The 25,304-nt window shown below is 48.7% G+C and overlaps 8 protein-coding genes across 8 annotated transcripts; 2 read left to right on the forward strand and 6 right to left on the reverse strand.

Moving 5' to 3' along the window:
* Positions 1–3,033: 3,033 nt before the first annotated feature.
* On the reverse strand, positions 3,034–3,848 carry MGYG_04404 (hypothetical protein; the record flags this gene model as incomplete). The annotated part of the gene is made up of 3 exons (XM_003174179.1): positions 3,034–3,305; positions 3,726–3,806; positions 3,839–3,848. The coding sequence occupies 3 exons, from the start codon at positions 3,846–3,848 to the stop codon at positions 3,034–3,036; spliced, it is 363 nt and encodes a 120-aa protein (XP_003174227.1).
* Positions 3,849–6,106: 2,258 nt separating this feature from the next.
* MGYG_04405 (hypothetical protein) lies at positions 6,107–7,605 on the reverse strand (the record flags this gene model as incomplete). The annotated part of the gene is made up of 5 exons (XM_003174180.1): positions 6,107–6,131; positions 6,224–6,524; positions 6,611–6,763; positions 7,025–7,161; positions 7,577–7,605. The coding sequence occupies 5 exons, from the start codon at positions 7,603–7,605 to the stop codon at positions 6,107–6,109; spliced, it is 645 nt and encodes a 214-aa protein (XP_003174228.1).
* Positions 7,606–9,304: 1,699 nt separating this feature from the next.
* Positions 9,305–12,787, forward strand: MGYG_04406 (1-phosphatidylinositol-4,5-bisphosphate phosphodiesterase 1; the record flags this gene model as incomplete). Its single annotated transcript, XM_003174181.1, has 1 exon — positions 9,305–12,787. One exon carries the CDS (start codon positions 9,305–9,307, stop codon positions 12,785–12,787), a length of 3,483 nt encoding a protein of 1,160 aa, XP_003174229.1.
* A 938-nt stretch (positions 12,788–13,725) lies between these two features.
* Positions 13,726–14,783, reverse strand: MGYG_04407 (hypothetical protein; the record flags this gene model as incomplete). The annotated part of the gene is made up of 2 exons (XM_003174182.1): positions 13,726–14,274; positions 14,340–14,783. The coding sequence occupies 2 exons, from the start codon at positions 14,781–14,783 to the stop codon at positions 13,726–13,728; spliced, it is 993 nt and encodes a 330-aa protein (XP_003174230.1).
* Positions 14,784–15,291: 508 nt separating this feature from the next.
* On the reverse strand, positions 15,292–16,244 carry MGYG_04408 (U3 small nucleolar ribonucleoprotein IMP4; the record flags this gene model as incomplete). Its single annotated transcript, XM_003174183.1, has 2 exons — positions 15,292–16,188; positions 16,239–16,244. 2 exons carry the CDS (start codon positions 16,242–16,244, stop codon positions 15,292–15,294), a joined length of 903 nt encoding a protein of 300 aa, XP_003174231.1.
* A 600-nt stretch (positions 16,245–16,844) lies between these two features.
* On the forward strand, positions 16,845–20,219 carry MGYG_04409 (ATP-dependent helicase NAM7; the record flags this gene model as incomplete). Its single annotated transcript, XM_003174184.1, has 2 exons — positions 16,845–17,131; positions 17,222–20,219. The coding sequence occupies 2 exons, from the start codon at positions 16,845–16,847 to the stop codon at positions 20,217–20,219; spliced, it is 3,285 nt and encodes a 1,094-aa protein (XP_003174232.1).
* Positions 20,220–21,158: 939 nt separating this feature from the next.
* MGYG_04410 (BRCT domain-containing protein) lies at positions 21,159–22,315 on the reverse strand (the record flags this gene model as incomplete). Its single annotated transcript, XM_003174185.1, has 5 exons — positions 21,159–21,488; positions 21,561–21,661; positions 21,736–21,765; positions 21,839–22,030; positions 22,141–22,315. The coding sequence occupies 5 exons, from the start codon at positions 22,313–22,315 to the stop codon at positions 21,159–21,161; spliced, it is 828 nt and encodes a 275-aa protein (XP_003174233.1).
* A 433-nt stretch (positions 22,316–22,748) lies between these two features.
* MGYG_04411 (anthranilate synthase component 2) lies at positions 22,749–25,052 on the reverse strand (the record flags this gene model as incomplete). The annotated part of the gene is made up of 1 exon (XM_003174186.1): positions 22,749–25,052. One exon carries the CDS (start codon positions 25,050–25,052, stop codon positions 22,749–22,751), a length of 2,304 nt encoding a protein of 767 aa, XP_003174234.1.
* Between the last annotated feature and the right edge of the window lie 252 nt (positions 25,053–25,304).

Consider the following 25,304-nt stretch of genomic DNA (forward strand, 5'->3'; position numbering starts at 1 on the left):
TAAAAATGATCCCAGCATCCTAGCAGACTATACATAGTGGACGTCAACGTACACCGTGTTGTACGCTACAGGCGGCTTCTTCGCTATATCATATCTGACCTTGTCAAGGGTAGATCGGCTTCCTTCTCAATTGTAGCTTTGACTGTACATGACTATACATCACACTGGGCTCCTCTCTCTTGATTCGACTAACCAACCAATGATGATTATCCTTAAGTGAAGCCTTTTCCATCAATCAAGTTGACGAAATATAATATGTATATTATACTAATATACTAATATCAGTATAATATGGTTTCAAGAGGAATAAAATTCACGCGCGTTCCTCCACTCCGAAGCTCCTTACATCGCTCTTTAACCCTTATATCTTACTCGATCACATTCCGCTTATATACCCTCTGCCCAGCTTGTCTCGGCCTCCTATCTCTACTCAAATCTACATAAACTTCTTGCTTAACATTTGATAATTTCCATCTTCGATGACATATACCTTATCCTCGGCCGTATCCTGGCCGAGAATAAAGATGTTCTTAGCCTCAACTCTATCGCCGAATTTCGGACTCGCTCGCCTACCCGGCGAAGTAAAATGGATTCAAAACCTGCTGCATTGACTTGCAAGAACCATGGATGATTGAGTCTAGACCAGCTGTTCAAAAGATGCAAACACCAGAATAAGGGAACGTCGTCACCGATGGGTTCTATTATTCAAGTAGGCAGACCGTGCGTGCAGAGTCCAACCGACGTTTGTCGATAGAGTTATATCACGGCACCCTAGAGGCTTGATCATCAAATCCACCGTGCGTACTTTGCCTCTTCTCTGGCTTCCCTAAAAGGTTAATAGTTATAATCAACTGGAGATCGAGAGCATTTTATACGGGGTGCGGGTGGCATCCCAGTGACATCATTGGTGGTTAACTCCAGAAACTTGGATATACATAGTGGATAAACGCCCTGCCAGGCGCTAAATAGAAGAAGAGCAATGACACATATTATGAGTTGATGGAGGGATGGACGGTGAACATAACTTCCTGGCGAAGCCTTATACATTAGGTGTATATACACACCTATATCGAAACGCAGGAGTTTAACTTAGTCAACCAATAAGAAGAGGTTATAATTTTATACAGTTCCACATTTTACGGATTAATCTATAATCCGGAAGATATACTTCTCTGGTTGGCTGTTCCATCTCACTTTAAAGCGACCAATAGCAGTGCCTCTGGGTAGTAGAAGGAGCTGGGTGCTTCCATCTTGTCGAGATCATGATAAGACCAGTATTTCATTACTATAACTCTAGCAGCTTCTAGCCCATCATGATAGCTGTCAGTAACGGTACTCATGCCCTTCAATCGTAACTGCAGCTCCTGGATTTCCACTGAACGACGTTGATCTCTCAGTCTTCTCTGTAGTCAACTTCCAAAGGGTTTTAATTTGCCCCTTTAAATAGATCTCGAGCTGGTTCGATCATTTTGTATGATATAAATGCAAACACTCGATCTCGCTTCATTCGTCCGCCTCCCCTCTCTTCTTTTTCTTCTCACTCGGCATGCCGAGCTCCTGCCGCCGACGCCGGATTTGGGCCGGATTTGGGCCGTCGTCGGTCCTTCTATCCTTTCGCTTGATGACGGATGGTGGTTTCTGGGCCTCCCAGACAAAAAGTTGCCCGTTTTTTCTGCGTTGCTTAGGGCGCCACCTTGGTTACGAGGGTCCTCTTCCTCAGCTCACTCAGCCACTTAGGACCTATATAAGAGAGAGGCCTGCACTTAACAACCCAACGCGCAGATTGCATTGCGCAAGTCGTGTAAGTGGTCAGTATTAATGCCTTGGCGGTCAACCGCTCTCGGCTGTTCTTGCCACAGAGGTGCCGAGAAACTGAGCCAAGTTAAACGCTTTCTAGAACGGTAGGGTCTTATTTCAGGGTATATTAAGGTCGTTGCTGTTACCTTCTCTAGTTCTCTATGCCTCCAGGTGTTCCGTCATGATGATGAAATATTGAATTATGTGGCTATATTTCCCTGTAAGCAAAGGTGTCTAGATGCAGGTCAGCTCCCTCTTTATTGGTTATTGTTGCCATTGGTGTGGCGTATTTTTCGAGGCCAAAGGGAGTAAGTTGACCAGTTGATTATCTTGGAGATACAAATCAGGTTCTCCCCCTGATTGGCTTGAGGACTACCTCACACGTCTGGCTATCGGATATACTGGGTAGTGCTGAAAAGCTGGAAAACTAGAACTCCTTTTCCTTCTTCGGACGATGGCTAGATCGAATAAAACTGTCAGAAGTCCGGCTAAGGCTCACTTGGCACACACCTTATATAAGCTCACCATAGGCCAGACCATTTATAACTAATCAACCTAAGCTTATTCTCACTTCAAAATAGAGTCACGTGTCACTCCTCAATCCAGATTACAGCAAACCACCTTACTATCAGAAAGGGGCTGCGGTCTCCAGGATGGTAGAGTCACCTGAGAATAGGGTATAGTAGCAAATACCAGGCTTTGCGAAGGTCGGTCATAGTAGCGGCAGCTCCTCTGTCTGGCTGCGAATATTTTAATAATACATGCAGTCGACAACATTGTGCTGGCTCACTCTTTGACTCAGCTGTTTCTTGAAAGATATTCTGTAAAAGTATAGAGATGGCACTTCATGGTGCAACCTTTCTGGCGGTTAAGGAGCGCCAGAAGTGTGAGGTAAAGAGGTGATCACAGCATTGTTGAGATGTTAGATATTTCTTCGTGGAATAAACAGTGCTGTCAAAGACGCTATTTGGTTGCATTCGCTTTCACGGTTGATTTAATTTATACTCTCCCGCTCAACCAACCAGTGCCACGTATTTCATACACTTTATAAGGGGCAGGATATAACGCTTCTTATTGGACAGAATGCTCATCTTTGTCCAATAAAAGCCGAGTAACTTTAACACATTCCAATAGGCTATCTTAACTTTAGCCTCAAACCGTTTAATACAACGTTCTCTTCTGTCTTCGGCTTTCTCAAAATATTTCGGGGAAAGCCACGGCGCAGCATTGACCTGTCTACAGCATCGAGCGGGGGGAAGACGAATTATCGTATATTGTATGCATATACGATGAAGAGCAAGTTACGACGAGGATAGCAAAGAAACAAAACCCTTGTCGCGCCACAGGCTGTGGCAGATGAGCGGGGAAGGGAAGGGCGACGGGCTTAGGATCCTCGGCCTTATCCTCGGCCTTTGGAATGATATCTGATTTCTCGCTTATCTTCTTTGCAATCCGTACTCGTTTGCTCTCTGTCCCGGTCCAGTGGTACATGCGACGTAATGGCTCGTCTGAATGTTCCACAGCAAGCACGGAGTCAGGTCAGCAGAATTTGACACAGCATTTTGCATCTTCATATTTACTCCATCCTGTGGTTTCTCATTGCGCCCTGTTACTTGGGAGGATTTGAGTAATCAGTGGGGATTAGTATGATGAGCCAATCCAGCGGTCAGGAGGTGCGAGTTGAGAATGCGAATATCATGGCGCCGGGCCAGAGAGAAAACAAGTACAGTGCCATGGTTGGCTGTTTCCCGCTCCCTTGCTGGACGTGTGATAGATGTGACTGATGCCCGAGAGGATGGATCGCGATCTGCTCGGACATGATCAAAAAGAAAAGAATGCCCACGAGATATTGCTAACTAGTCGGCGGTCTCTCGGATTTCCCATTCTCCTTTTGCTTTTTCCCTTTCCTTAACGGGGCACCCGCCTACCTTGGCGAAGGTGGTGGTTCAAAAGGAAGACGAGATAAGAGCTAAGGGCGAAGCGAGGCTGGTGTGTAGGAGTGACACTGTCTGTGAGAGAATTAGTTGGCATTTACTCGTACCCTGAGACATCTCGAGAGAGGGAAAGGGCAAAGAAAAGGAAGAACTTACTCCGTATACATTTGTGACTATTAATAATTCTTGACAACCCCGGCCCCTAGCTAGATAACGATCTTGCGCCCACCGTGGAGCCCAACAGCTCATTAGTTCGTGCGGAAGAGACGGAGTGTTGGTTGAGTTCGTTGAACGTTCGGGAGCAGTCAAGATGTCTCCAGGCAGGGCAAGCCACAAACCGTCCCATATCAGCCATCAGCAAGTAACCCTCCCAACGCCTTTCTTTTAGCCTTGCAGTAGCTATGGGGTGGAAGACGCTGCTGAATGGGCTTGATCGTTACCAGAGATAAGCCAGGCTGGCCTGTCGAGGTGGCTGCTGGGCCTTTCTGCCTGCCCTGCCTTGCCTGCGGGGCGGCATGCCTGATCCATGCATACATTTTGATCATACTTACATGCTGCTGGACATCCATAACTAGTAACCCTCGTCGTATGGGTATGCAGGCTGCACATGTGTGTATTATGTGTGTGTGTATGTATGTACGTATGTACGCGGTAGTAGTACGATGTACAGCCGCTATGAATAGCCCTTCAGCTACTGATGTACGAAACAGCAGCCTGCAGCCCAATCGACTATCCTCTTCTGGCACCCGATTCGGTTCAACTTGACAATTTTTCTCCTTCATGCTGCGTGGTCTGCTTTCTTCTTCTGCGTGGCTAGTTGATTAAACTATTCAGAAAACAACCCGCTCAGCCTGGCCCCCTGGAGAAATATGTGACCAGGTCGGGCCGGGTCTGGCATCCGGTCCAGTTGGTTTGCGCCTGTGCGACGAGCAACGAGCAACGAGCAAGGGAGGGCTGTCGTTCTTCTTGCTGGCGCATAAGTTAAAATAATATCTGGATGTATTATGAGTATTGAGCGGGTGGGTCGGTTAGTAGGTTGATGGGGATAGGACAGGAGGATTCCAAGTCAACAGCCCAGGTTTCTTAGCGTCCCAGTTTCTCTCGGTGAGAGAGTTTGCTTTCTTGTGAGCTGCGACTCTGCTGTACGGTGAGATCTTCTGCTAGCCTCGACAATCTGAAACGTTACTTTGATGCACATCGATGTACTATTTGCGGAGTACAGAGGGGTAAGAAAATGGTCGATGGCCCTATGGATAGGTACTGTGGGAAGTGTAATCATCGTACTCCGTAAAAATGGCAGCACCCCGTCCCCCATCCAGGGACACAGCCAAGGCAAGGCAGGGCAGGGCAAGGCAGGGCAAGGGCAGGATAGGTCGGCGTAGGGCCTCCGTAAAGGATGATACATACCATGTTAACCAACATTTAAACATTTAACCCAGAGTAAAAAAAAGCTGGGTAAGCTGGTTAAACCGAGTAAATTGAGCAAGCCAGAGCAGAGCATAACTTCCGGTTACGGAGTAACGCTGTCTCTCCTTCACACTCTTCTGTCCTCTCATGGGAAAATTCCGCCCTGCTCGTTGGGTTGCCTCCCCCTTGCTACTTGGTTCATCTCCTGCATTGCCATCGCCCTTTCGCCTTCGAGCCGATCAGGCCGAATAGGATGTAACATCCATCTTATCGCCCCCCCTTTCAGGGCAACCGACCTTATGTTTTAGGCTTCCCTGGGTGGTTCGGGGCAACAGACGTACAGTAAAGATGTGCTCTCTCTAATCCCAGCTATCCAATAGTGTCCGCTAACAGCCAACTTACGACTTCCTGCCCGTTGTCGCTGGCAAGACTGTGATGGGTAACAATATTCCGTCCCGGCTCTCTGGCGCTCCACTTTTCTAGTGATGTGCTACTGCGCCAATGATGTCATCATGCTTGATCAACGTAGGTTTTTGCTCATCTCCCTGGTCAGTGAAAGAAGGGCCAGCGACAGGCACAGCCGTGGTTGTTGAGACCGGGCTCCTGATAAGAAGGGATAGGGGGAGAGGTTTGTGAAAGGAGGAGTCCAGCGGCAGCAGCAAGAGTAAAGAATGGAGATTCCGGTGGATACGGAGTGAGCCGACTTCTTTTTTGCTCCTTCTCCCATCGTCCCTTTATTTTTGCAAAAGTCTGTCCTTTGTGAAACTCGCTGACCAAACGAGATTATATTAACGACTCCACGAAGTGTCTAATTAGGCCCCCCTTTTCCGCTTTGGTGATGGTCTGTAAAGTGACGAAAGGCCAGCGGAATTAGGGCTGAAAGAGCACTGAGGTTAGCTCGGTATTGTATTGTAACGGTACACCGGGTCATTTTCTGGAACATACTCACGTATTTTAAATTTATCAATTCAAGTCGTGGTAAGTAAAGAAGTACTGCATACAAACAAGCAGGCAGCCCTCGGGAGCAGGCAGAGTACTGCAGAGGCTGGTAGCTTGGAGTATAGAGATGTAGACAAGTCCCTTACCATGCAATGCTATGCAGCTCATTCTTCAGGATGCTCGACAAGGCATGAGGTGGCGTGACTGCTATCCAGACCTCCTCTTCCTCCAGTCTGTCTATTTTTCTTGTCTCCGTCGGAATTCTAGGCCTGACAGAGTCTCCCTTCTGCCTTTCTCGTGTTGGGCTTAGGCTCGTCAAGGTCAACCATGGAGACGACGCCCACGCTAGTCGGTCAAGCTGGCGATGCGGAAGATGACTCCTCCCATTCCTGGCTGCCTTGACTTGGACCCGACCTTCTTGCCTTGCCTTGACGAAGGAGGATGAGCCTGCATCAGGTCGAGCGACGACGAAGAAAAGGAAAGAAAAGGCGTGTAGGCCGATATTTCTTCCCTTTTTGTTGCCCTCTGCAGACCAGATTCAAATGCCAAAGCCAATTGATAGACAATGACGGGCTTGTTCAACGCTAGCGATGCGAACACAGCTGCCATCCCGCTGTCGAACCCCACGGTAGATGGGGCAGCCGCCTCTATTTTTTCTTTCTTCACGTCCTTCGTCTGGCTGACGACTGCAGCATTCGTCACTTATTCCCTTGTGGCTGTATGCTGGCTGCCTCTGTGGCCCAGTGGCCCAGCGGCCCAGCGGCGCTGTCAGGGGTGTCTTCCTCTGTCTCCTCTCTCTGGACGTGACACCAGTGAGGGCGGCCAAATGCTGGGAATGTCTGCCTGCCTGGGGCGCAATGTTGGGTCGTCACTTTGCCCCGTCTGCCTGTCTGCCTGTCTGCCTCTCTTTTCTACTTCTCTCTCTCTGTATCTCTCTCCTCTTCCACCGTCTTCCACTGCTGGAGCATCACGACGGACGCTCAATGGCTGGACATCGGTCACCGCTCCTCCGAAATACGCGAGCCCGTCAGTCCCAAGCTCCTGCCCGTACACTGGGTTCAACATATCAACTTCGGCCAACATCCTGCATATACATACAGCCCTCGGCCTTGCGGCGCCTCCGTCCTCCGCTGACTCTAGCTGTTGGCTTTTCTACTTCTCTGTAGCTATCAAGTACTTTTTTCCAGGCGCTTTTGCTCGTCGTTTTGCAGGTAGAAAGAACGAAAGAAAGAGAAGAAAAAAGGTTCGAATTGGTGTATTTTATGTAACTTAAAGCGTAAAAACGTGATCTGGTAACCGAAATACACAATACAGGTTGACGAAACACACCCGTAATACGCTTACACTGCCATACAACAAAAGACCCGGCGATACCGCCAAAGTGACGTGGGCGAAAAATAAAAAAATACATCCTCCTCCCGGCTGCGACTTTCCTCGACCTCGACCTCGTTCTTCTTCTGCCCTCGACAACCTCATATTTCGAGCTTCGCCCTTCTTACGCTGGCCCAATAATCTCCTGCAGTGGCATTGTTTGATACAGCCCGATAGTCAGGCAGGATCTTCGCTCTCTTGTCTTTAAAGCCAGCGTGTTTCCTCTCCCTCCCGCTTTTGCTTCTTCTCCCACCTCGCCCATCCCTGCCTGCAGCTGCGATCAGATACTCGCTACCAAAAAATTTAGCAAGCAAACATCGCATACTATAACGACCGACTTTACTCTCCTCCGTACTCCGTACTGCCCCAGAGCTGCTCTGACCTCGACTCGCGTTGCAAATAAAAAAAGAGAGAGAATCAAAAGTCATTGCGGAGCGACAAGCAAAAGAGCTTCTAAACCTGGCTCCTCAGCACCGACAGCTGCTCCCTTGCGCCAGAGACCCCTGCAATTAAGATAAAAATAAAGCAAAGGGGGTAAAAAAGATCTGAGAAAAAAAAAAGAAGCAGATACAAATAAAAAAAAAAAAAGCTGAACCCTGCAGGCCCCCGGGCTTGCATTTCATACCCTGGGCTGGGGGGCTCCGTTTACTTCCTCATATATACAGCGGCTTGCGCGCCGTTCAGCAAAGAGGAACGGACTTTATTTAATTCTCTTGACCGTTGCCGTCCTTAATCCCACCGTTACTGTTCGCTCATCCTGCAACACCATCAACGCCCTGTACGACCTTTTTTTTCTTACCTTACCGGCAGAGCAAACGAGCAAGCAATTGGGAAGCTAGTTGCTGCATGCGACTATATTCCTAAAACAGGCCTGGTACGGATTAAACTACCCCCATATCGCTGCCATTATTGTCTCTTTCTGATTTACTCCCCTTGCAAGAGGTCTCGGCCTTGAATATGATCGTCCTGGTCTAACGGCCTTCCATGAAATAGTTACAAACACGACCACGTTAAAACTCTTAGCTTTCTTCCTCTGCCTGCCAGGCGGATTGTCTTTCCACTTTGGCTGCAAGAGATATATCCCTTCTTCTACCCTGTTCTTTGTCTGGCCGGACCTTTTTTTTTTTTCTCTTTGCATTGCCAAAAGGAAAAAAAGAAAACGAAAGAAAAGAAAAAAGAAACAAGACTACTTGTCGAAGGAAACGTTTATGTGCCTGGAGCTCTGACCGCGGACGCACATTGCTCCAACAAGGCTGCTGTTGGGGGGACCTAGTTGATTCTCCCGGACGGGAGGCCCCGGGACTTCTTTACAGGGAAAAAGAAACGGGAAGAGAAAAAAAAATCTGCAGCAAGAAGTTGAAGGAAGATATATATATATTTTTCCTTTTCGTTTAACTACTGGCATATTTAAATTTGCCTGCTTGTTTGTCCGAATATATCTTCCGCCGGAAGCTCACCAATGCTCTCTGGAAGAGTTTGACTTGGTTGAAGATATACAGCTCCCTGCCAATATGCACCACACACCTCTACCAGGGAGCTAAGGTGACTCGTTTGATATTTCACCCTCTCTATCGCCATCACGGATTACGTCTTTTACTTTTCCAGTCGTCACTCCCTATACTATCTTGCTTCCCCAGCACACAAAATACCAAACTTCAACTACCCCCAGTCTTCCGCAAACCCCGTTGTCTCCCAACTCTACCGACTCTAAAAGCACCATATTCTCCCTCCAGTTTGCTTTGCTTCGTTATACAAGCATATCTCCCTGAATAGAAAGGGAAAGTGTGTTCCCATGCACATTGCCCCAGAAAACATACTTCCAAACATACCGGCAGTCTTATTTGTGAATCTTCAAGATGGCCTCCGCACCTCCGTCCCCTGCCTTGGTCGGCCGCTCCCGGGCCACTCCTATTAAGTCGGCCTCGCCTTTCCACCGAATTCCTCGGGTACCAGAATTCATGTCTTCGTCCTATCCCACTACCCGTTCGGTAGCAAACTACAGCACACTAGCTAGCGACATGTCAAGCCTAACACTGGTCCACCGAAGCCATCTATCAAACTCGTCAAGTCCGGTGATAGGGCCTGTTCAAACTTCGGACCTTGGGATTTCTGGCCTGCCCTTCATGAGCTCGCCTTTATCTACCTCTCTGGAGAACCCGGTCCCTCTTGACCTGCCTGAAGGAATACTCTCTATTCCATTTCATCAAAGCCTGACATATCCCGCTGACTCTACCCTCATGAATGTCGCACCCAATAACAACAACAATACCGTCAACAATAACAACAATAACAACAATAGCACTGTCAATAGCAACAATAATACTAATAGCACCAGCAACGCCAAGGGTCCCGGCCTGATGAGAAGGATATCAAGAGGAGCCGCCAACAAGCTCTCCCGCCGCCGGCGGTCGAACTCCCAGGATAGACGTGACAAAGACTCTGGTCCAGTTACAATGCTCAGACGCAACAACAGCAAGTCGACCACCTCAGCATCCTGGGATAGCGCTCTGGATTCAAGCTACGAAGAGGACGAGTCATGCGATACCCTCGGGACATGGTGCTGCCCTGACAGCAGCAACGCTAAAAGTGACTACCAACGATCCATCACCAGTACCGCCAGTGGCACCGCTCCTAAGGTTGACCCCATCCTTCAGCGCGGTTGTACCTTGGTCAAGGTAAACAAGCTGAAGAAAAAACCAATGACTTTCTATCTCGATTTCGATTCTGGGAAAATCTTCTGGAACCTGTCGAATCCTTCCAAGCGGGTATACATTGATGACATCAAGGAAATACGACTACAGGGAGATGCTCGGATGTACAGAGAGGAGCATCGCATCCCCGAAGAATTCGAAAACCGCTGGTTCACTATCATCTACAACAACTCTGAAGGCTCCAAAAACCGCGCGGTCAAGACCGTCCACCTGATTGCCCCTGACGAAGCTATGTTCAAGCTCTGGACCACTACCCTGGAAAACGTTGCTCGATACCGCATCGGACTCATGGTAGGCTTGACCGGCTCGGTCGAGAGTGAGGCCATTCTCAATGCCCATTGGCAACGAGAGATATCTAGACGTGCTTCCCAAGACCCCAAGGCAATCGAAGAGAACAGCCTCGATGGAGAAGGGATCGGAAATCTATGCCACAGCCTGCATATAAATTGCTCTAAGGAGACCCTGCGCATCCTATTCGCTCGGGCCGATACCTTGGGCACCGGACGAGTCAACTTCGCACAGTTCAGAGAATTTTTCCAGCTACTCAAATACCGCCGAGACATTAAAGATCTGTATGATCGTCTGGTTACCGATGACGCACAAGGGATGACCCTGGAAAACTTTCTCGATTTCGTCCAATATACGCAGCGCGAAAACGTCGAGGGGAACAGGGATCACTGGACTTCTATTTTTGAAAAGTTCGTCCGTAAAGCTCGGCTGCGTTCGCAGAGCCAATCGGACGCTATCCTCCCTGAAGATGCACCCATTCGTATGAGCTTAGATGCATTCTCTGCATTCTTGATATCTTCTACGAACGGTGTCTATCCGTCACACGTTCCCGAGCCAAAATTCAACCATCCACTCAACGACTACTTCATTTCAAGTTCACATAACACCTATCTCCTGGGAAGACAGGTTGCTGGATTCTCGAGCACAGAAGCTTACGTCACTGCGCTTCAAAAGGGCTGTCGATGTGTTGAAGTTGATTGCTGGGATGGAGCTGATGGCCGTCCGATCGTCTCCCATGGAAGAACGATGACCACCAGCGTCCTTTTCGCAGACTGTATCTCTGTCATCAACAAATATGCGTTCCTGTCGTCAGACTACCCTCTTATCATCTCTCTTGAGGTACACTGCAACCCAGAGCAGCAACTCGCCATGACCAACATCATCAAGGATACTTTCAAGGAGAAGTTGGTCCTTGAGACACTAGGAGATGAATGGCCTGTTCTGCCCAGCCCAGAGGCCCTGAAACATCGTGTTCTTATTAAAGTCAAGACTTCTGAGGAGATCATTGAAACTGGCCCGGCTACTGTACCACCAGGGCTCATCAGCACCGGACGCAAGCGCAGCTCAAGCTCTCCATTCATGCCCCCAACCGTACTAGAAGACCCACCTCACAGCCTCCCTCCTCTTTCTTCACCACCGACAATCAGCATAGGAAGCGAACCCGTACCCCCGCCGCTTGGCAGGCGTGCCTTCACAGCAACAAGCGTCTGCAGTACCTCTGAAGAAAGCGACATCGGCCAAAGCTCAGCTGCCATTCATAAAGAGAAGAAGCGAGGTCAAAAAAGCAGGATTGTTAAGGATCTAGCTGATCTAGGTGTTTATACCCGTGGGTATAAGTTCCACAGTTTTAACTCTGCAGAAAGCAAACGGTTCAACCACGTTTATTCCTTCGCCGAACGGGCATTCGAAAGCATTTGTCGAGACTCAGAGAACAAAGCTCTCCTCGAAGCGCACAACCGACGTTTCTTGACTCGAGTATACCCTTCTGGCTTCCGTGTTCGTTCATCCAACTTCGATCCAAACATCTTCTGGCGTCGCAGCGTGCAGATGGTCGCTTTGAACTGGCAGACATACGATGTCGGAATGCAAATGAACCAAGCTATGTTTGCCTCCGGGACCGACCGCACCGGATACGTTCTCAAACCAGAAAGCTTGCGATTGCCACCAACTTCATGGAAGGGACCAGGCCTAAAACCTAAAGTTGATAGGAAGCTTGTCCGATTCTCCATCGACGTGATTTCCGCCCAGCAACTGCCCCGGCCGAAGCAAATTGGTCTCGACGAAAACATCAATCCCTACGTCGAAATTGAGGTTTTCAGCGCTGACGACAAGACCAAGGGCCTCGCATTCGGAGAAGGAGGAATGGATACATCCGATCGTAACGGTCTATCTGGCATCGGCCATCCCCACCGTCGCCGAACAGGCATCGAGCAAGGAAACGCCTACAACCCTATCTTCAACGACCAGTTCAAGTTCTCCTTGGAAACCAAATACCCAGACCTCGTCTTCGTGCGCTGGGTCGTCTGGAACTCTCCCGATGGTAGGAGCGTCGGCAACAACTGCACCCAACTAGCTACTTTCACCGCAAAGCTGAGCAGCTTGGCCCAAGGATTCCGCTACCTACCTCTATACGACAGTAACGGCGACCAGTACCTTTTCTCCACGCTATTCTGCCGAGTGACCAAGAGTGAACTTGCACCTGTCATCCCGCCGTTTGATACCGAGGAAATTAAGAACGAACGCAGAGGTATCCTCAAACAAATCGGTCAATCTGTGCTGAAGAGAGCGATATCTACTGAACGCGACTCGTCAAAAGCCAGCATAACCTCAAACGAATAACCTTGAACCCGAACCCGAACAAAACACCAACAAAACACACCTCCCTCCCATCTACACCATCACACTCTCCAACTTACCTTCGCCATATACAACCAATGTTTATCAGCGAATCTTTTCTCCATGCAGGCTTTTATCTCCTTTTAATACCCCCTTTAGTTCCATTGCTTATGCGTTGTGTTGCTTTTCCTACTTGATTTTCAATTCACATTTTGTAACCCTTTCCACATATGTAACGACCTGTGATGACCTCTGTTCGAATACTAGCGAGTATCTCCCCTTCTTTTCTCCCTTTCGGTGAACCCTGTTTCACTTCCACTTTCTTCTTGCCCCCTTTCCATTTTGCTTTCTGTTTTACTTATACCACTTTGTTTGTCAATGAATGTGGAAGTCCCCCTTGCCATTTCATCTGAAGCATTTGCTGGGGCATGGTATATGTGATCTGATCTGAAGAGAGCCGGCCTCCTAGGTTTATTGAGCTGTTCTTTTAATTTTTTTGCCTTGATGTTTGTTTTTGTTTGATATGGAAATGGAAATGTGCATTGAATGGGATGTCATAAATATTGCTCTGGGACATGGGATGGATGGATTATCTGGGTCTAGAACGAACGGTGCTGCCTTACTTTATTTTATCATTTATGCATGGATTACCTTGAATAGGTTGATGCATATATCAATATCAATATCAATATTATTACTATTTATTAAATTATGTCTTAAACTTGTGCTTGGTAAAATTTGATGTTAGAAGATTCAAATAGTTATCATCCTATTGCGATCTATTGTAAGTAACTATGGGCAAGGGAATAACGACGGAAGCGAAGCATCGGGGCTTCGGGTGTAGAATGCATAATTATTAGTGTGATAACCACCAAGCAAGACATCAAAGACAGACAGTTTCTTTGGGGGGAGGATAATGATAAGGATAAAGACCGGAATTTCTACAACAAACTCCCCAGCGGTGCAGCAGCTATAGCCCGGGGCGCATTGGCAGCTTCTTCTTCTGACAGTGGCATACCAAGGACCCTCCTGAGGACTTCTATAGGTGCATGATCAAGAGTCGTCTTCATAATGTGGCACCAGGTAGCGCGAATGGCCAACATCCCTATCGCTCGGCCAGCCTGTTCTCGCTCAAATTCAAATAGGATTTCGCCTCCGTTTTGATTTGGACGTCCTGATTTGAAAGCGTCTCCCTTGAAAATGCGCTTGAGGCCCTGCTTGATACCTGACATAGTCATGGACATCATGGACCGTTTAGTGAAAGCTGGGGAATGCTTGCCCATGTCGAGGGTACGTCTCATGGCAAAGATGCTGAACAGTTGTGCGGTTGGGTCAGAGTAAATCTCAAAAGGGCATCCGGTAGAGGCTCTGTATTGACTGATCAGAGTATGCGCACCACATCCAATGAGCACTATCTTGCAGCCATCTGGAAGATCCTGGTCTGGGTTCGGGAATGCCTTTGAGAGAGCGCGGACATATTCTTGACAGGACTGTGTACCTTGGTCAGCATATACCGTTAAACAGAGCAGAAAGAATGACATCTGGATATACATACACCACAGAAGAAGTGTCGAAGGAAAATGGTCATGAGTTTATTTGTTGCCGGTGTTCGCACTTGATCCAACAGATCTCCAAACGGCGTGGCTTCGCCAGCGTCATTGTATACCCTAACCGAGCGAGATCTCTGGATAACCTCGAGGCCTGGGCTGACATCCGAATGGGAGCTGACAAGGGGATGCGTGTTCATGACGTGAACTTGTCCAGCCCGCGCAGGTGAGCCTTCTGGGGGTGATCTCGGATATTCAGGTACACCAAGGCCAGCTGCGTCAACACTGGTCACGGTGACATCGGTTATTGTGAGTTCCCCGTCCCTGCTGGCGGCTCTAAGGGTCTCTCGAATGATAGCACTTCGTGCGACCGGAGGCATGGCCTCGTTGAGCTCCTCTCTGACATCGTCAACCGGGTTGTTGTTCTTGGGAGATCCACTAGGGTCACCCATGGCGTTCAAACACGGCTAGGATGTTGGTATGTATATGATATAGACCTTTCACAGCGGGTATTGCGAGTCTGCCTAGGGAACGATAGATGATGGAGAGTAGACAAGGAAGAAGACGCAGACAGAGGAAGAAGGCTGTTATTATTCTTATTGTTGTTGTTGTTATTGTTGCTGCTGCAGTTGCTGCTGCCGTGGCGCAGGCGCTATAGCTTCGTCCCTTCCCTAGCTAAATTGATAGGGATTTGATACCCATGCTCTGTTTATATTTGATCACTACAGGGACTGTTAGTATGTTGCAATTAAAGGGTAGAAAACAAAGAGTTAGGAGCTGGTTTTATTTAGTAGTTTTATTGTAGGACTCGTACATGGATGGAAAATAGGTATCGATATAAGGCCGACTGACTCCAACACGCCAGGTGATAAGATGCTTTTGATACGCCCCCAAGAACCGCCGTCTAATTTTCCTTTTTGGCCGAAGAAATAAGAAAAAATGTATAGGAAATAAGATGGTTCATAAGTAGTCCTTCTTCTTGCTCGTCCTAGTGTACTGGGTCAGCGCCCATTCGACATCTCCTCCGGCGCCCTTCTCCAGGGTGCCTCCTTTGATCTCAAACAGTCGCATGGTCATCCGGGGACCAACTTCTGCCAGTTCGACGTCCTGGTACCCAGTCTTGACAAAGACATGGTGCCGTACCTCGATGCTGTCCTCGATATTTTTAAAGGTGACCACCCTACTTCCGACCTTCCCTGCTTCCCGAGGAGGGAACAGATGAGATAGGATCTGAACAACTCGTTTGCCCAACTTGGTTGTGAACCCTTCGAATATCAGGTGTGGATAGCTCTCTGAAACCGTCCCTCTCGCGGCGTTAGGGATGTCAGCTCGCAAGACAACATTATGCAGTGAAAAGCTGGCAGTAGGGCCATGAGGCAGATGCGAGATCGTTATAGCCGTAGGAGTTCCTCTATGCTCATGTAGAATGACCATGTCACTGAGTGCCGAAGCACTTGCGCTGGCCACCAGGTCGTTAAGCACCAGCGTTCCTCGATTCAGCCGTATAGAGGTGGGCATGAGCAACCGTATCTCCTTCGCAAACGTACTCAGGCGGGACGACGGGTCTCGCGATGTCGTAACAAGCGGCCGCGGGTCGACCAGTCCTGAAGTGACCGCATATTCATCGTCGATATCAATATCTTCCGCTGCTCCCTTCGCCTTTGGGTCCCCCGTAGGGAGAGACTCGTCGTACTTGAAATCTTCCCTCAGCCGTCTATCGTTGGCAATCGACGGATCCAGAGGCTTCCCCGAGGCCAGAGACTGCTTCAGCTTCGCTCTTCGTTCTGCAATCGAGGCATCTTTGAGCTGGAGGGCTTTGCGGTAGAGATAGTCTCTGCGCTCGCGTGCTTGTCGCCTCTGCGTCTCCGTCAGTTTCTACCCGTAAACCAGTCACTAGGAGGACTTACTATCATAATTGCTTTCTTCTCACTATATAACAACCGTCACCGGCTCGACTTCAGCTGTGAATTGCGGACAGGGAAAAAACTTCAACGTCTTGATGACTTTTTCTCTGTTCAGCGCAAGTAGCTTTGCTGCGTCACCGTAGAAACTTCGCGATAGGCTTTTTTCTCTCTTCCTCAACTCCAACCCGAACTAACTACGCCAGTAAAAAAAAGAAGCGGCGGCGACGAAGAACAAACGACTTCGCCGGATGTCAGCTTATGCTTCTTCCTTTCTTATCCTCTTCTTAGATCTCTTTTCTTCTTCGCTCTTTTCCTATACTTCTTGCTACAGCCGGGTTGCTGCTATTTCACGGCGCTTTCCCTCCTATCGGCCGCCGATAAGTCAGCCGCTTTAGGTTCCCAGCTCGCCCTGAAGCTGTTCAGGTATATCTTCCTATCAATAGAAAAAGACTCCAGTATCCTATTGCCGTAGACTAATAAAGACCTGCAGATAATCCTACAGCACATCCTGGAGCTTCATCCGTTATACCGGGCTGCGCGCATTGATCGGACTGCTCTCCACTGCTTCCCCGATTATCGATTGTGCTAAACCCAGTCATATGTGGCAGCATGGAAGCGTTTACAAAAATGGGAAACCATATGGTTTCTGACTCTGCAGCTACTATTAATGCTAGTGGTGACGATATCTCAACGGCAGACGGCGACGAAAGCGTGTTGAACATGGCGGGCGGGCCTCAGAAACGAAGACATGATGATGAAGACGAAGGCTCCGATACTCTCGATGATGACGACGATGATGACCTGGAGAGCATGGCGAGTGTAGCCATTGGCGGTGCCGGCAAGACACAGGCAAGCAAGACAGAGGAGGAAAAAGAACTTCCCGCACACGCTTGCGGGTATGTACAGATATATTGATACCCCCCTTTTGTCTTTCGAAGGGAGGACAGAGCTAATGAATATAGGTACTGTGGCATACATAATCCCAGCAGTGTTGTCAAATGCTTGACCTGCAACAAGTGGTTTTGCAGTGCTCGTGGAAACACCTCGTCCTCGCATATCGTGAACCATCTGGTCAGGGCTCGCCACAAGGAAGTTCAGCTCCATCCTGCGTCGTCGCTTGGTGACACTATATTGGAATGCTATAACTGCGGAACGAAGAATGTTTTTCTTCTCGGGTTTATTCCGGCAAAGTCTGATACTGTCGTTGTGCTGCTTTGCCGTCAACCATGCGCGGCCATGCCCTCTTCAAAGGATATGAACTGGGACACATCACGATGGCAACCTCTAATGGAAGATCGTTCGTTCTTGCCGTGGCTTGTTTCTGCGCCATCTGATCAAGAACAGCTCCGAGCTCGTCACCTCAGCCCTCAGATGATTGCCAAGTTGGAAGAACTATGGAAGGAAAACGCCTCAGCAACTGTGGAAGACTTGGAGAAAGCTACAAACGTAGATGACGAGCCAGCTCCGGTTTTGCTCAGATACGATGATGCCTACCAGTATCAAAACGTATTTGGTCCCCTGGTCAAAATTGAGGCCGACTATGACCGCAAGTTAAAGGAGGCCCAGTCGCAAGATGGCCTCACCGTGCGATGGGATCTTGGCCTGAACAATAAGCATCTTGCCAGCTTTGTTCTCCCAAAGCTAGAGCTTGGTGACGTGAAGCTTGCTGTCGGTGACGAAATGCGTCTCAAATATGCCGGGGAGCTTCGACCAAAGTGGGAGGGCGTTGGATACGTTATCAAAATCCCCAACAATCAGTCCGACGAAGTTACCATCGAGCTGCGTTCAAAGGGAGACCACAAGTCTGTGCCTACAGAGATATCCCATAACTTTACTGCGGATTATGTCTGGAAGGCCACCTCCTTTGATCGTATGCAGCTTGCAATGAAGACCTTTGCTGTGGACGAGATGAGTGTGTCAGGTTACATTTTCCATCGTCTGCTCGGAAACGAGGTTGCTGCGGCCCCTATGAAGACCCAGATGCCGAAGCAATTCAGCGTTCCTGGCCTCCCTGGCCTCAACAGCAGTCAAATTAATGCCGTCAAGGCAGTATTACAAAAACCCCTGAGTTTGATCCAGGGTCCACCTGGAACTGGAAAAACTGTCACGTCAGCGACCATTATCTATCACCTTGCAAAGGTCAATGCAGGCCAAGTGCTCGTCTGTGCCCCATCGAACGTTGCCGTCGACCAGCTCTGCGAATGTATTCATAGAACCGGACTGAAAACCGTTCGTGTTACTGCAAAGTCACGAGAAGATGTTGAATCACCAGTTCGCCACCTTTCCCTTCATGAACAAGTCCGCAACAATGACAGCAATATTGAGCTTGTTAAGCTTAACCAGCTGAAGACTGAGCTGGGTGAACTTTCCAGCCAGGATGAAAAGAAATATAAGCAGCTTACCCGTGCTGCTGAGAAGGAGATCTTGACTAACGCCGACGTTATCTGCTGCACTTGCGTTGGTGCCGGTGACCCACGACTAGCAAAGTCAAAGTTCCGAACCGTTTTAATTGACGAGTCGACCCAGTCTGCGGAGCCAGAGTGTATGATCCCACTTGTTCTAGGATGCAAGCAGGCTGTCCTTGTCGGTGATCACCAGCAGCTTGGACCTGTCATCATGAACAAGAAGGCTGCCAAAGCTGGATTGAACCAGTCTCTCTTCGAACGACTTGTTATTCTAGGATGTGCGCCTATCCGTCTAAACGTTCAGTACCGCATGCACCCCTGTCTGTCTCAGTTCTCTTCGAACATGTTCTACGAGGGTTCTCTCCAGAACGGTGTCTCCAGCGAGGACCGTCTGCTCAAAAATGTTGATTTCCCTTGGCCTGTTGCAGATAAACCTATGATGTTCTGGTCGAACTTAGGGAATGAGGAAATATCTGCCTCCGGTACATCCTATCTCAACCGCACTGAAGCTGCCAATGTCGAGAAAATTGTTACTCGTTTCTTCAAGGCTGGCGTTAAGCCATCCGGGATTGGTATCATCACTCCATATGAAGGTCAGCGCAGCTACGTTGTCAGCTCTATGCAGTTGACCGGTACGTTCAAAAAGGAGTGGTACAAAGAAATTGAAGTCGCATCAGTCGATGCATTCCAGGGCCGTGAAAAGGATTTCATTGTCCTTTCCTGCGTTCGATCTAATGACCACCAAGGAATTGGTTTCCTTAGCGACCCTCGTCGCCTGAACGTGGCCCTTACCCGTGCGAAGTACGGCCTGGTCATCCTCGGAAATCCCAAGGTTCTATCCAAGCATCCGCTGTGGAACTATTTGCTACGCCATTTTAAGGAACAAAACTGTCTTGTAGAGGGCCCACTTTCCAACCTGCAAACCTCCCTCATTCAGTTCAGCCGACCAAAGCAAGCTTACCGCGGCCCTCAGCGTTTCCAGATGTCATTTAATCATGCTTCTAACGTCGATAGCAGCATGCTGAATGGAAGGAATGGACACCACCACGATTATCACGATGCCGGATCAGTCGTTAGCTATATCCCAGATGACGTTTCTTCCGTACATTCATCTGCTCTGGGTGGTGTCGCCATTCCATCTGGATACCCGCATATGTTCCAAAACTTCACCGAATCGTGGCCTTCTGGCCCCAATAACCGACGTCCAAACGGTTCCAGGATGAGGGGCGCTCCAAGCGTTGCGGGCGAGTCCGTCGCAGCTACGGAGTCCGATGTTACTGGCAGCGTCGTTGATGGAAGGAGTACCATTGGTCAAGGTGGGGTCAGCCTCTCAGGCCTGAGTATCCATGATGTCCAGAAGCAGACCAGCCTGAGCCAGTCTGATCGTCTGAAGCGCTACGTTGAATCAAGCGGTCGTCCCGAGACGTACCGAAGCGGAACTGACGCCGGAAGTGTCTTCGGTGGAAGTGCTGCTGGAATCCGTGTCCCACGCCAGAACCTAGGACATTCTGGAGACGACGACGATGCCCGCAGCGTCTCAACCGCGTTTGCAAGCCAAGTCGGAGGAAACTATGACTGAACTGTTCCATCTTCTCCTGTCTACATATGCCGGGATGCAGAAGATTGCACGCTGTATAGGTGATTATAGTATCACAGGCATACCTTACCTGCAGCTGTTACGCCATAGGTTATTTTTACCGCCGTCGTTTTATCACGGCTGCCACGTGTTTCTATTGCTAAACGCTGCGAATACTTTGCACTACACTTGAGCCAGCAAGGTGCACTGAGAAGTTCGCCTTTTCCACCCAACCCGCCTGGTCCAGTTCTTTATACAGCCCCCTGCTGTTAGCTCGCATTGGAAGAAATATCAGGAGATACACCCATACAATGCCCACGCCTACAATATTCGCTCCTGGACTCAGCAGAATCCCGCTATGCCTAGCAACATCAACATGCGTTCCCACTTGTGTTGATCAATATCGGCTGGCAGTGATGGCCAGCCGCTTTGCGCACTGCGGTTGCTAGAGATGCCCATGAAAGGAGACTGCAAAAGTCGGGAGTGAACGTCGGTGGTGAGAACTAAAAAAAAATAGAAAAAGAAAAAATTCATAATATTAAATCCCGGTTCGAAAAAGGAGAGAAAAATTTGAAACCATGGCCGAGAAAAGAAACAGAAAAGGAAAAAAAAAAGATGAAAACAATATGAATTGATAAGATAAATAGATCAGGAGAAAATGCTGTAGCATCTCACCACACTCATTTACAAAATTGATGTTACCACAAGCTTCAATATAGTTGAAAACTTTGTAGATTTAAATCCTACAATCTTTTACCAGGTAAGGAGTATCATTAACTCTAGGGTACTTATAGTACTCTACAATCTCAAAAAGCAGTAGTAGTAAGATTGAGAAGTTGTGATGAAAAACGTGTAACTGACCGCATTGATGATCAAATTGAAGATTATGGAATGCAGATTAGAACACCACTATATCCCACCCGCATTACCTTACCCATCCCTTCAAACACAATGATCTATGCTCTGGTAGTTTAACTTAACGTCCTCTGCCGCATTAACTGTGGCCGTAGCAGCTTGCGAAGGCTCTGGGTTATATTGAAACCAGTCATCCCAAGGGTGCACAACTTGACCATGTGGGTTCCTAGGCTTTGATGGGCCATCCCTTTTATCCCACGGCTTGCCTGCCTTCGCGCGAAAGAATTTACCAAATCCCTTTATTGCAGTGGGTAAAGGACTACCGACGGGAACAGTATAATCCGATCCTACTCTTCCTGGACGGGTGTATTTTGCAAATACGGCGTATGTATGTGGGGTATTGTCTGACTCGTAGAGCTGCATGTGTATTGGTATTAAGCAACGATTCAGGTGTTAATAATATTGAGCTCGGGGTATAAATATCAATACCTTCAGTACATGCTTTTCCTTTGCCTTGGAATCTTCAATTGGTCGGATGAGTGTGGCCATGTAGCGAGTTCCGGCTGCATCGGAGTATATATGATGACCATCTACCAAAAAGACCGTCATTAGACCATAATATAACATCGCTATCCATAGAGTATCAGGAGAAGAGATATTCTACCGAGCTCCGAGTTCTTTTTTACTGCACCGCCTGGTTCAGGGGGTAAATGTTAGCTATCTGGCTATACAACTCGAGGGAATCCATCAAAGGAGGCTATATAGACCATGCTTCTGGATGAAATTTGTGCCTTTGTCCAGTTTCTTCCCTCCAGTTGCCTTCTTCTTTGCTTTCTTGGTCAGTTGAGACCATAGATACGGGCCTTCACGCTTGGGACGTCGTGATTTTGACAAAAGTGAATCCTCCAACCAGTCCGAAGAAACGATTTTTAGTCCCTTGATGCGCTTAGCTGCTCTTACTGCGGTGTATATCGTTAGTATTAATAAGAAGTTGGACAGATATGCTATTGAAAGCTAAGTAGAATTGGAATAGCTAGAATGGATACAATCGTGTATCTGCTCAGCGTACCGGCATTATTGTTCTTCTTAAAGGCTTCTTTAGTAGATAGCAAATGGGTTACCTCGCTATTGACTTCTCTAGAGAAATTACCGCCGTTGGCTTCAACCCATTGCTTGAATTTGTCTGCAATAAGCCCGAATTCACCAGTCACACTTAAGGTGATGTGCTTGAATGTTCGGCCCATGGCTTTGGGTATAATCTGTAGCTTCAGTTGGGCTTCACTTAGCTGTAGACGTGAAGCGAAGGTGAATGTGATGGACAAATCTGGTAGCTGAAATTTAGCGGCCAGATGTAGTTCCGTTGAGGGAGTCGGTAAGAATTCGATTGGCCTTTGAATGGTGTCGTCGAAGATCTAAAGGCAGAGAAATATATTATAAAGGATAACGGAGGAGGATTGATCGTTAGATCTGCAAAGCAATCACTTGTACGCTTTAGCAGTGGGAAATAGGTTTGAATAAGATATATTCCCATACTTTCCCCGGAGGGGTCTAATGACATTAACCTCAGCTCATTATCATAAAAGTATATGTAAACGAAGCGGTTCAATTTTAGAAGAGCAACAACCTTTATCGCCCGGAAAATTAGCACTGATCTAAATAGTAGGCAGCACCTTGATATCACAAAGCAGTGTTCCTAATATTTTTGGCGGCAGTGATAAATGCCTTGATCTTTTCAACATCCTGTGCTCCGTCAGTCTCAACGCCGCTGCTGACGTCTACACCCACGACCTTCTTTCCTTCATCGCCAAGCGCGCAAACTACGTCGGCAACATTCTTATCGTCAAGACCGCCAGCTAGGATAATCCGTTGCCCAAGGTCTTTCTCTAGAACAGCCTTGACTTGCTCTAGGGCTAGCCTTTCACCAGTACCGCCTGCTCCGGAGTCCAATAGTGGAAGGCTATGGTAGCCTCGTCGAGAAATTCCTAGATCCAAAGGAGAGAACTTCTTGATTACTGGGACAGGGAGAAGAGATGGCCACTCAACAGGTTCCGATCCATGAAGCTGGATAATGTCGAGATCCAGCTTCTGCTGCTGAGCCACAATGTAGGAAAGAGGCTGGTTCTGAAAGACTCCAACCAAAAGAGCGCGATCCGGGTGTCGAAGGAGACCGGTAGTATGATCAAAGTAGTTGGAGGCAAGGAATGCGTCCCCATGGGCAGGAGCTTGCGTCTTTAATGGAGATGGACGTGGCGTGGATTTGACAGTCTTTGAAATTTCCAGTGCAGTCTCTGTGGACACCGTTCTTGATCGGCCTTCCGCCAAAATGATACCAATCAGGTCAGCACCGGCCTCAATCGCTGCCTTTGCAGCAGTGGCAGATCTAGTTCCGCAGATTTTGACCAAGGGAGCACCGGGAGTCTGGGTAAAGGGACCAGGCTTGGTTCCAAAGAGGTTAGATACAAACACGCCGACATCTTGGGCGCGCATCAGAGCTTCTCCAACAAGAACTGCCTTGACTCCATTTTTCTGGTATGGCGCAACATCCTGGGGACCAGAGATGCCACTGAGAGCACAGACAATGGTGGATTCTGGGACCTGGCCCATGAGGCGGCTAGTAGTCTCTAGATCAACCTCAAAGCTCTGAAGGTTACGGTTGTTGACGCCAATGACTTTAGAGCCCAATTTAACTGCAATTGCCATCTCCTCGGGGTTGTTTACTTCAACCAGGGGCTCCATACCAAGTTTTCGAGAGTAATCGAAGAGTCTCTTGAGGAGGGGCTCCGCAAGCATCTTGACGATCAAAAGTACGGTATCAGCACCAGCGAGGCGAGCTTCAAGGATCTGGTATTCGTCAAACACAAACTCCTTTCGTAGAATGGCGGGGCGGTTAGGAATGCCTTCCAAGCTCTGTCGAACCGCACGTAGGTCATCCAGGCTGCCCTTGAACCACTCCGGCTCAGTAAGCACAGAGATGACGCTGGCACCGGCCATGGCGTACTTCCGGGCTTGAGCTGGGGCACAAATAGATGCAGCAATAATGCCCTTGGAAGGGGAAGCTCTCTTGATCTCAGCCATCAGGGAGAGGGGGAAAGGAGACTTGGCGAGACGGTCTGGGAAGGAAATCTGTGGAGGAGAAATACCAAGATCGTATGCAGCCTGAAGATCTTCTGGGCGCTGAGATGGGATCTCCTTTTGCACCTTGACTGCAGCTTGACGGTGGGCGTAGATCTTATCGAGAATGGACCCCTTCTTCATCTCACTAGACTGGCCGTTCGTAGACGCAACGGCAGCAGCAGCAGGAGCTGAGGCATTGTGCTCTTCCCAAGTGCCTCCTCGAGTCAGGAGGAAATTCCGGAACATAGCTCGCCCATGTTCGGTCAGGATGCTCTCTGGATGGAACTGAACCCCCTCGACGGTGAACTTCTTGTGTCTCACGCCCATGATGACATCGGGCCGATTAGGATCACCCAAATCAGTAGTCGAGGAGATCTCAAGACAATCTGGGATAGTGGTAGTTGACCCGGCCAACGAATGGTAGCGTGTAATGTTCAACGAAGCCGGGAGGGAGGTGTATACACCCTTTGAGTCATGCTTCAACGGCGAGGTTTTGCCGTGTAGAATCTCTCCCGCGACATCCACCTCTCCGCCAAATGAGGATATAATGCATTGCTGGCCCATACACACTCCAAAGATAGGTATCTTTCCTGCAAAGTGCTGAATGGCTTCGTTGCAGATGCCTGCATCGGTTTTGGGGTGTCCGGGGCCGGGGCTGAGAACGAGCTGGGTAGGCTTCTCCGCGATCAACTCCTCCAGCGTAGCAGCGTCATTGCGGATAACCTTGACCGTCGCACCCTCCAGGACAAGGTACTGGTACAGGTTCCATGTAAACGAGTCGTAGTTATCGATCAGGATCACATTGGAGGCGTTCTCAAGCCGTCCAGACGGAGTGGGGTGGTTTGGTGAATGGTCAACCAGCGCCATGGTGATATAGCTCTTCTTCCTCTGGCTTTCTGCTGTCTCCGGCTGGCTCGCTGGCTGTCGTCTGCGTCTGATTGTCTGATTGTCTGCTTGTCTGCTGTCGAAACGAGTCTGTCTTCCTCCCGCCGTCCGCCGTCCCTCTTTATATAGAGCGAAATGCGAGAAGACCAGACTCAAAGATAAGGCAGGGCGGCTTTGAAATCGGCGCTAGTCCCAGATAGGCATCGACCTTTGTTGACTTATTTTTTCCTTTTG

This window comes from Nannizzia gypsea, genomic scaffold, assembly GCF_000150975.2.
Source record: "Nannizzia gypsea CBS 118893 supercont1.3 genomic scaffold, whole genome shotgun sequence".
Classification (NCBI taxonomy): Eukaryota; Fungi; Ascomycota; class Eurotiomycetes; order Onygenales; family Arthrodermataceae; genus Nannizzia; species Nannizzia gypsea.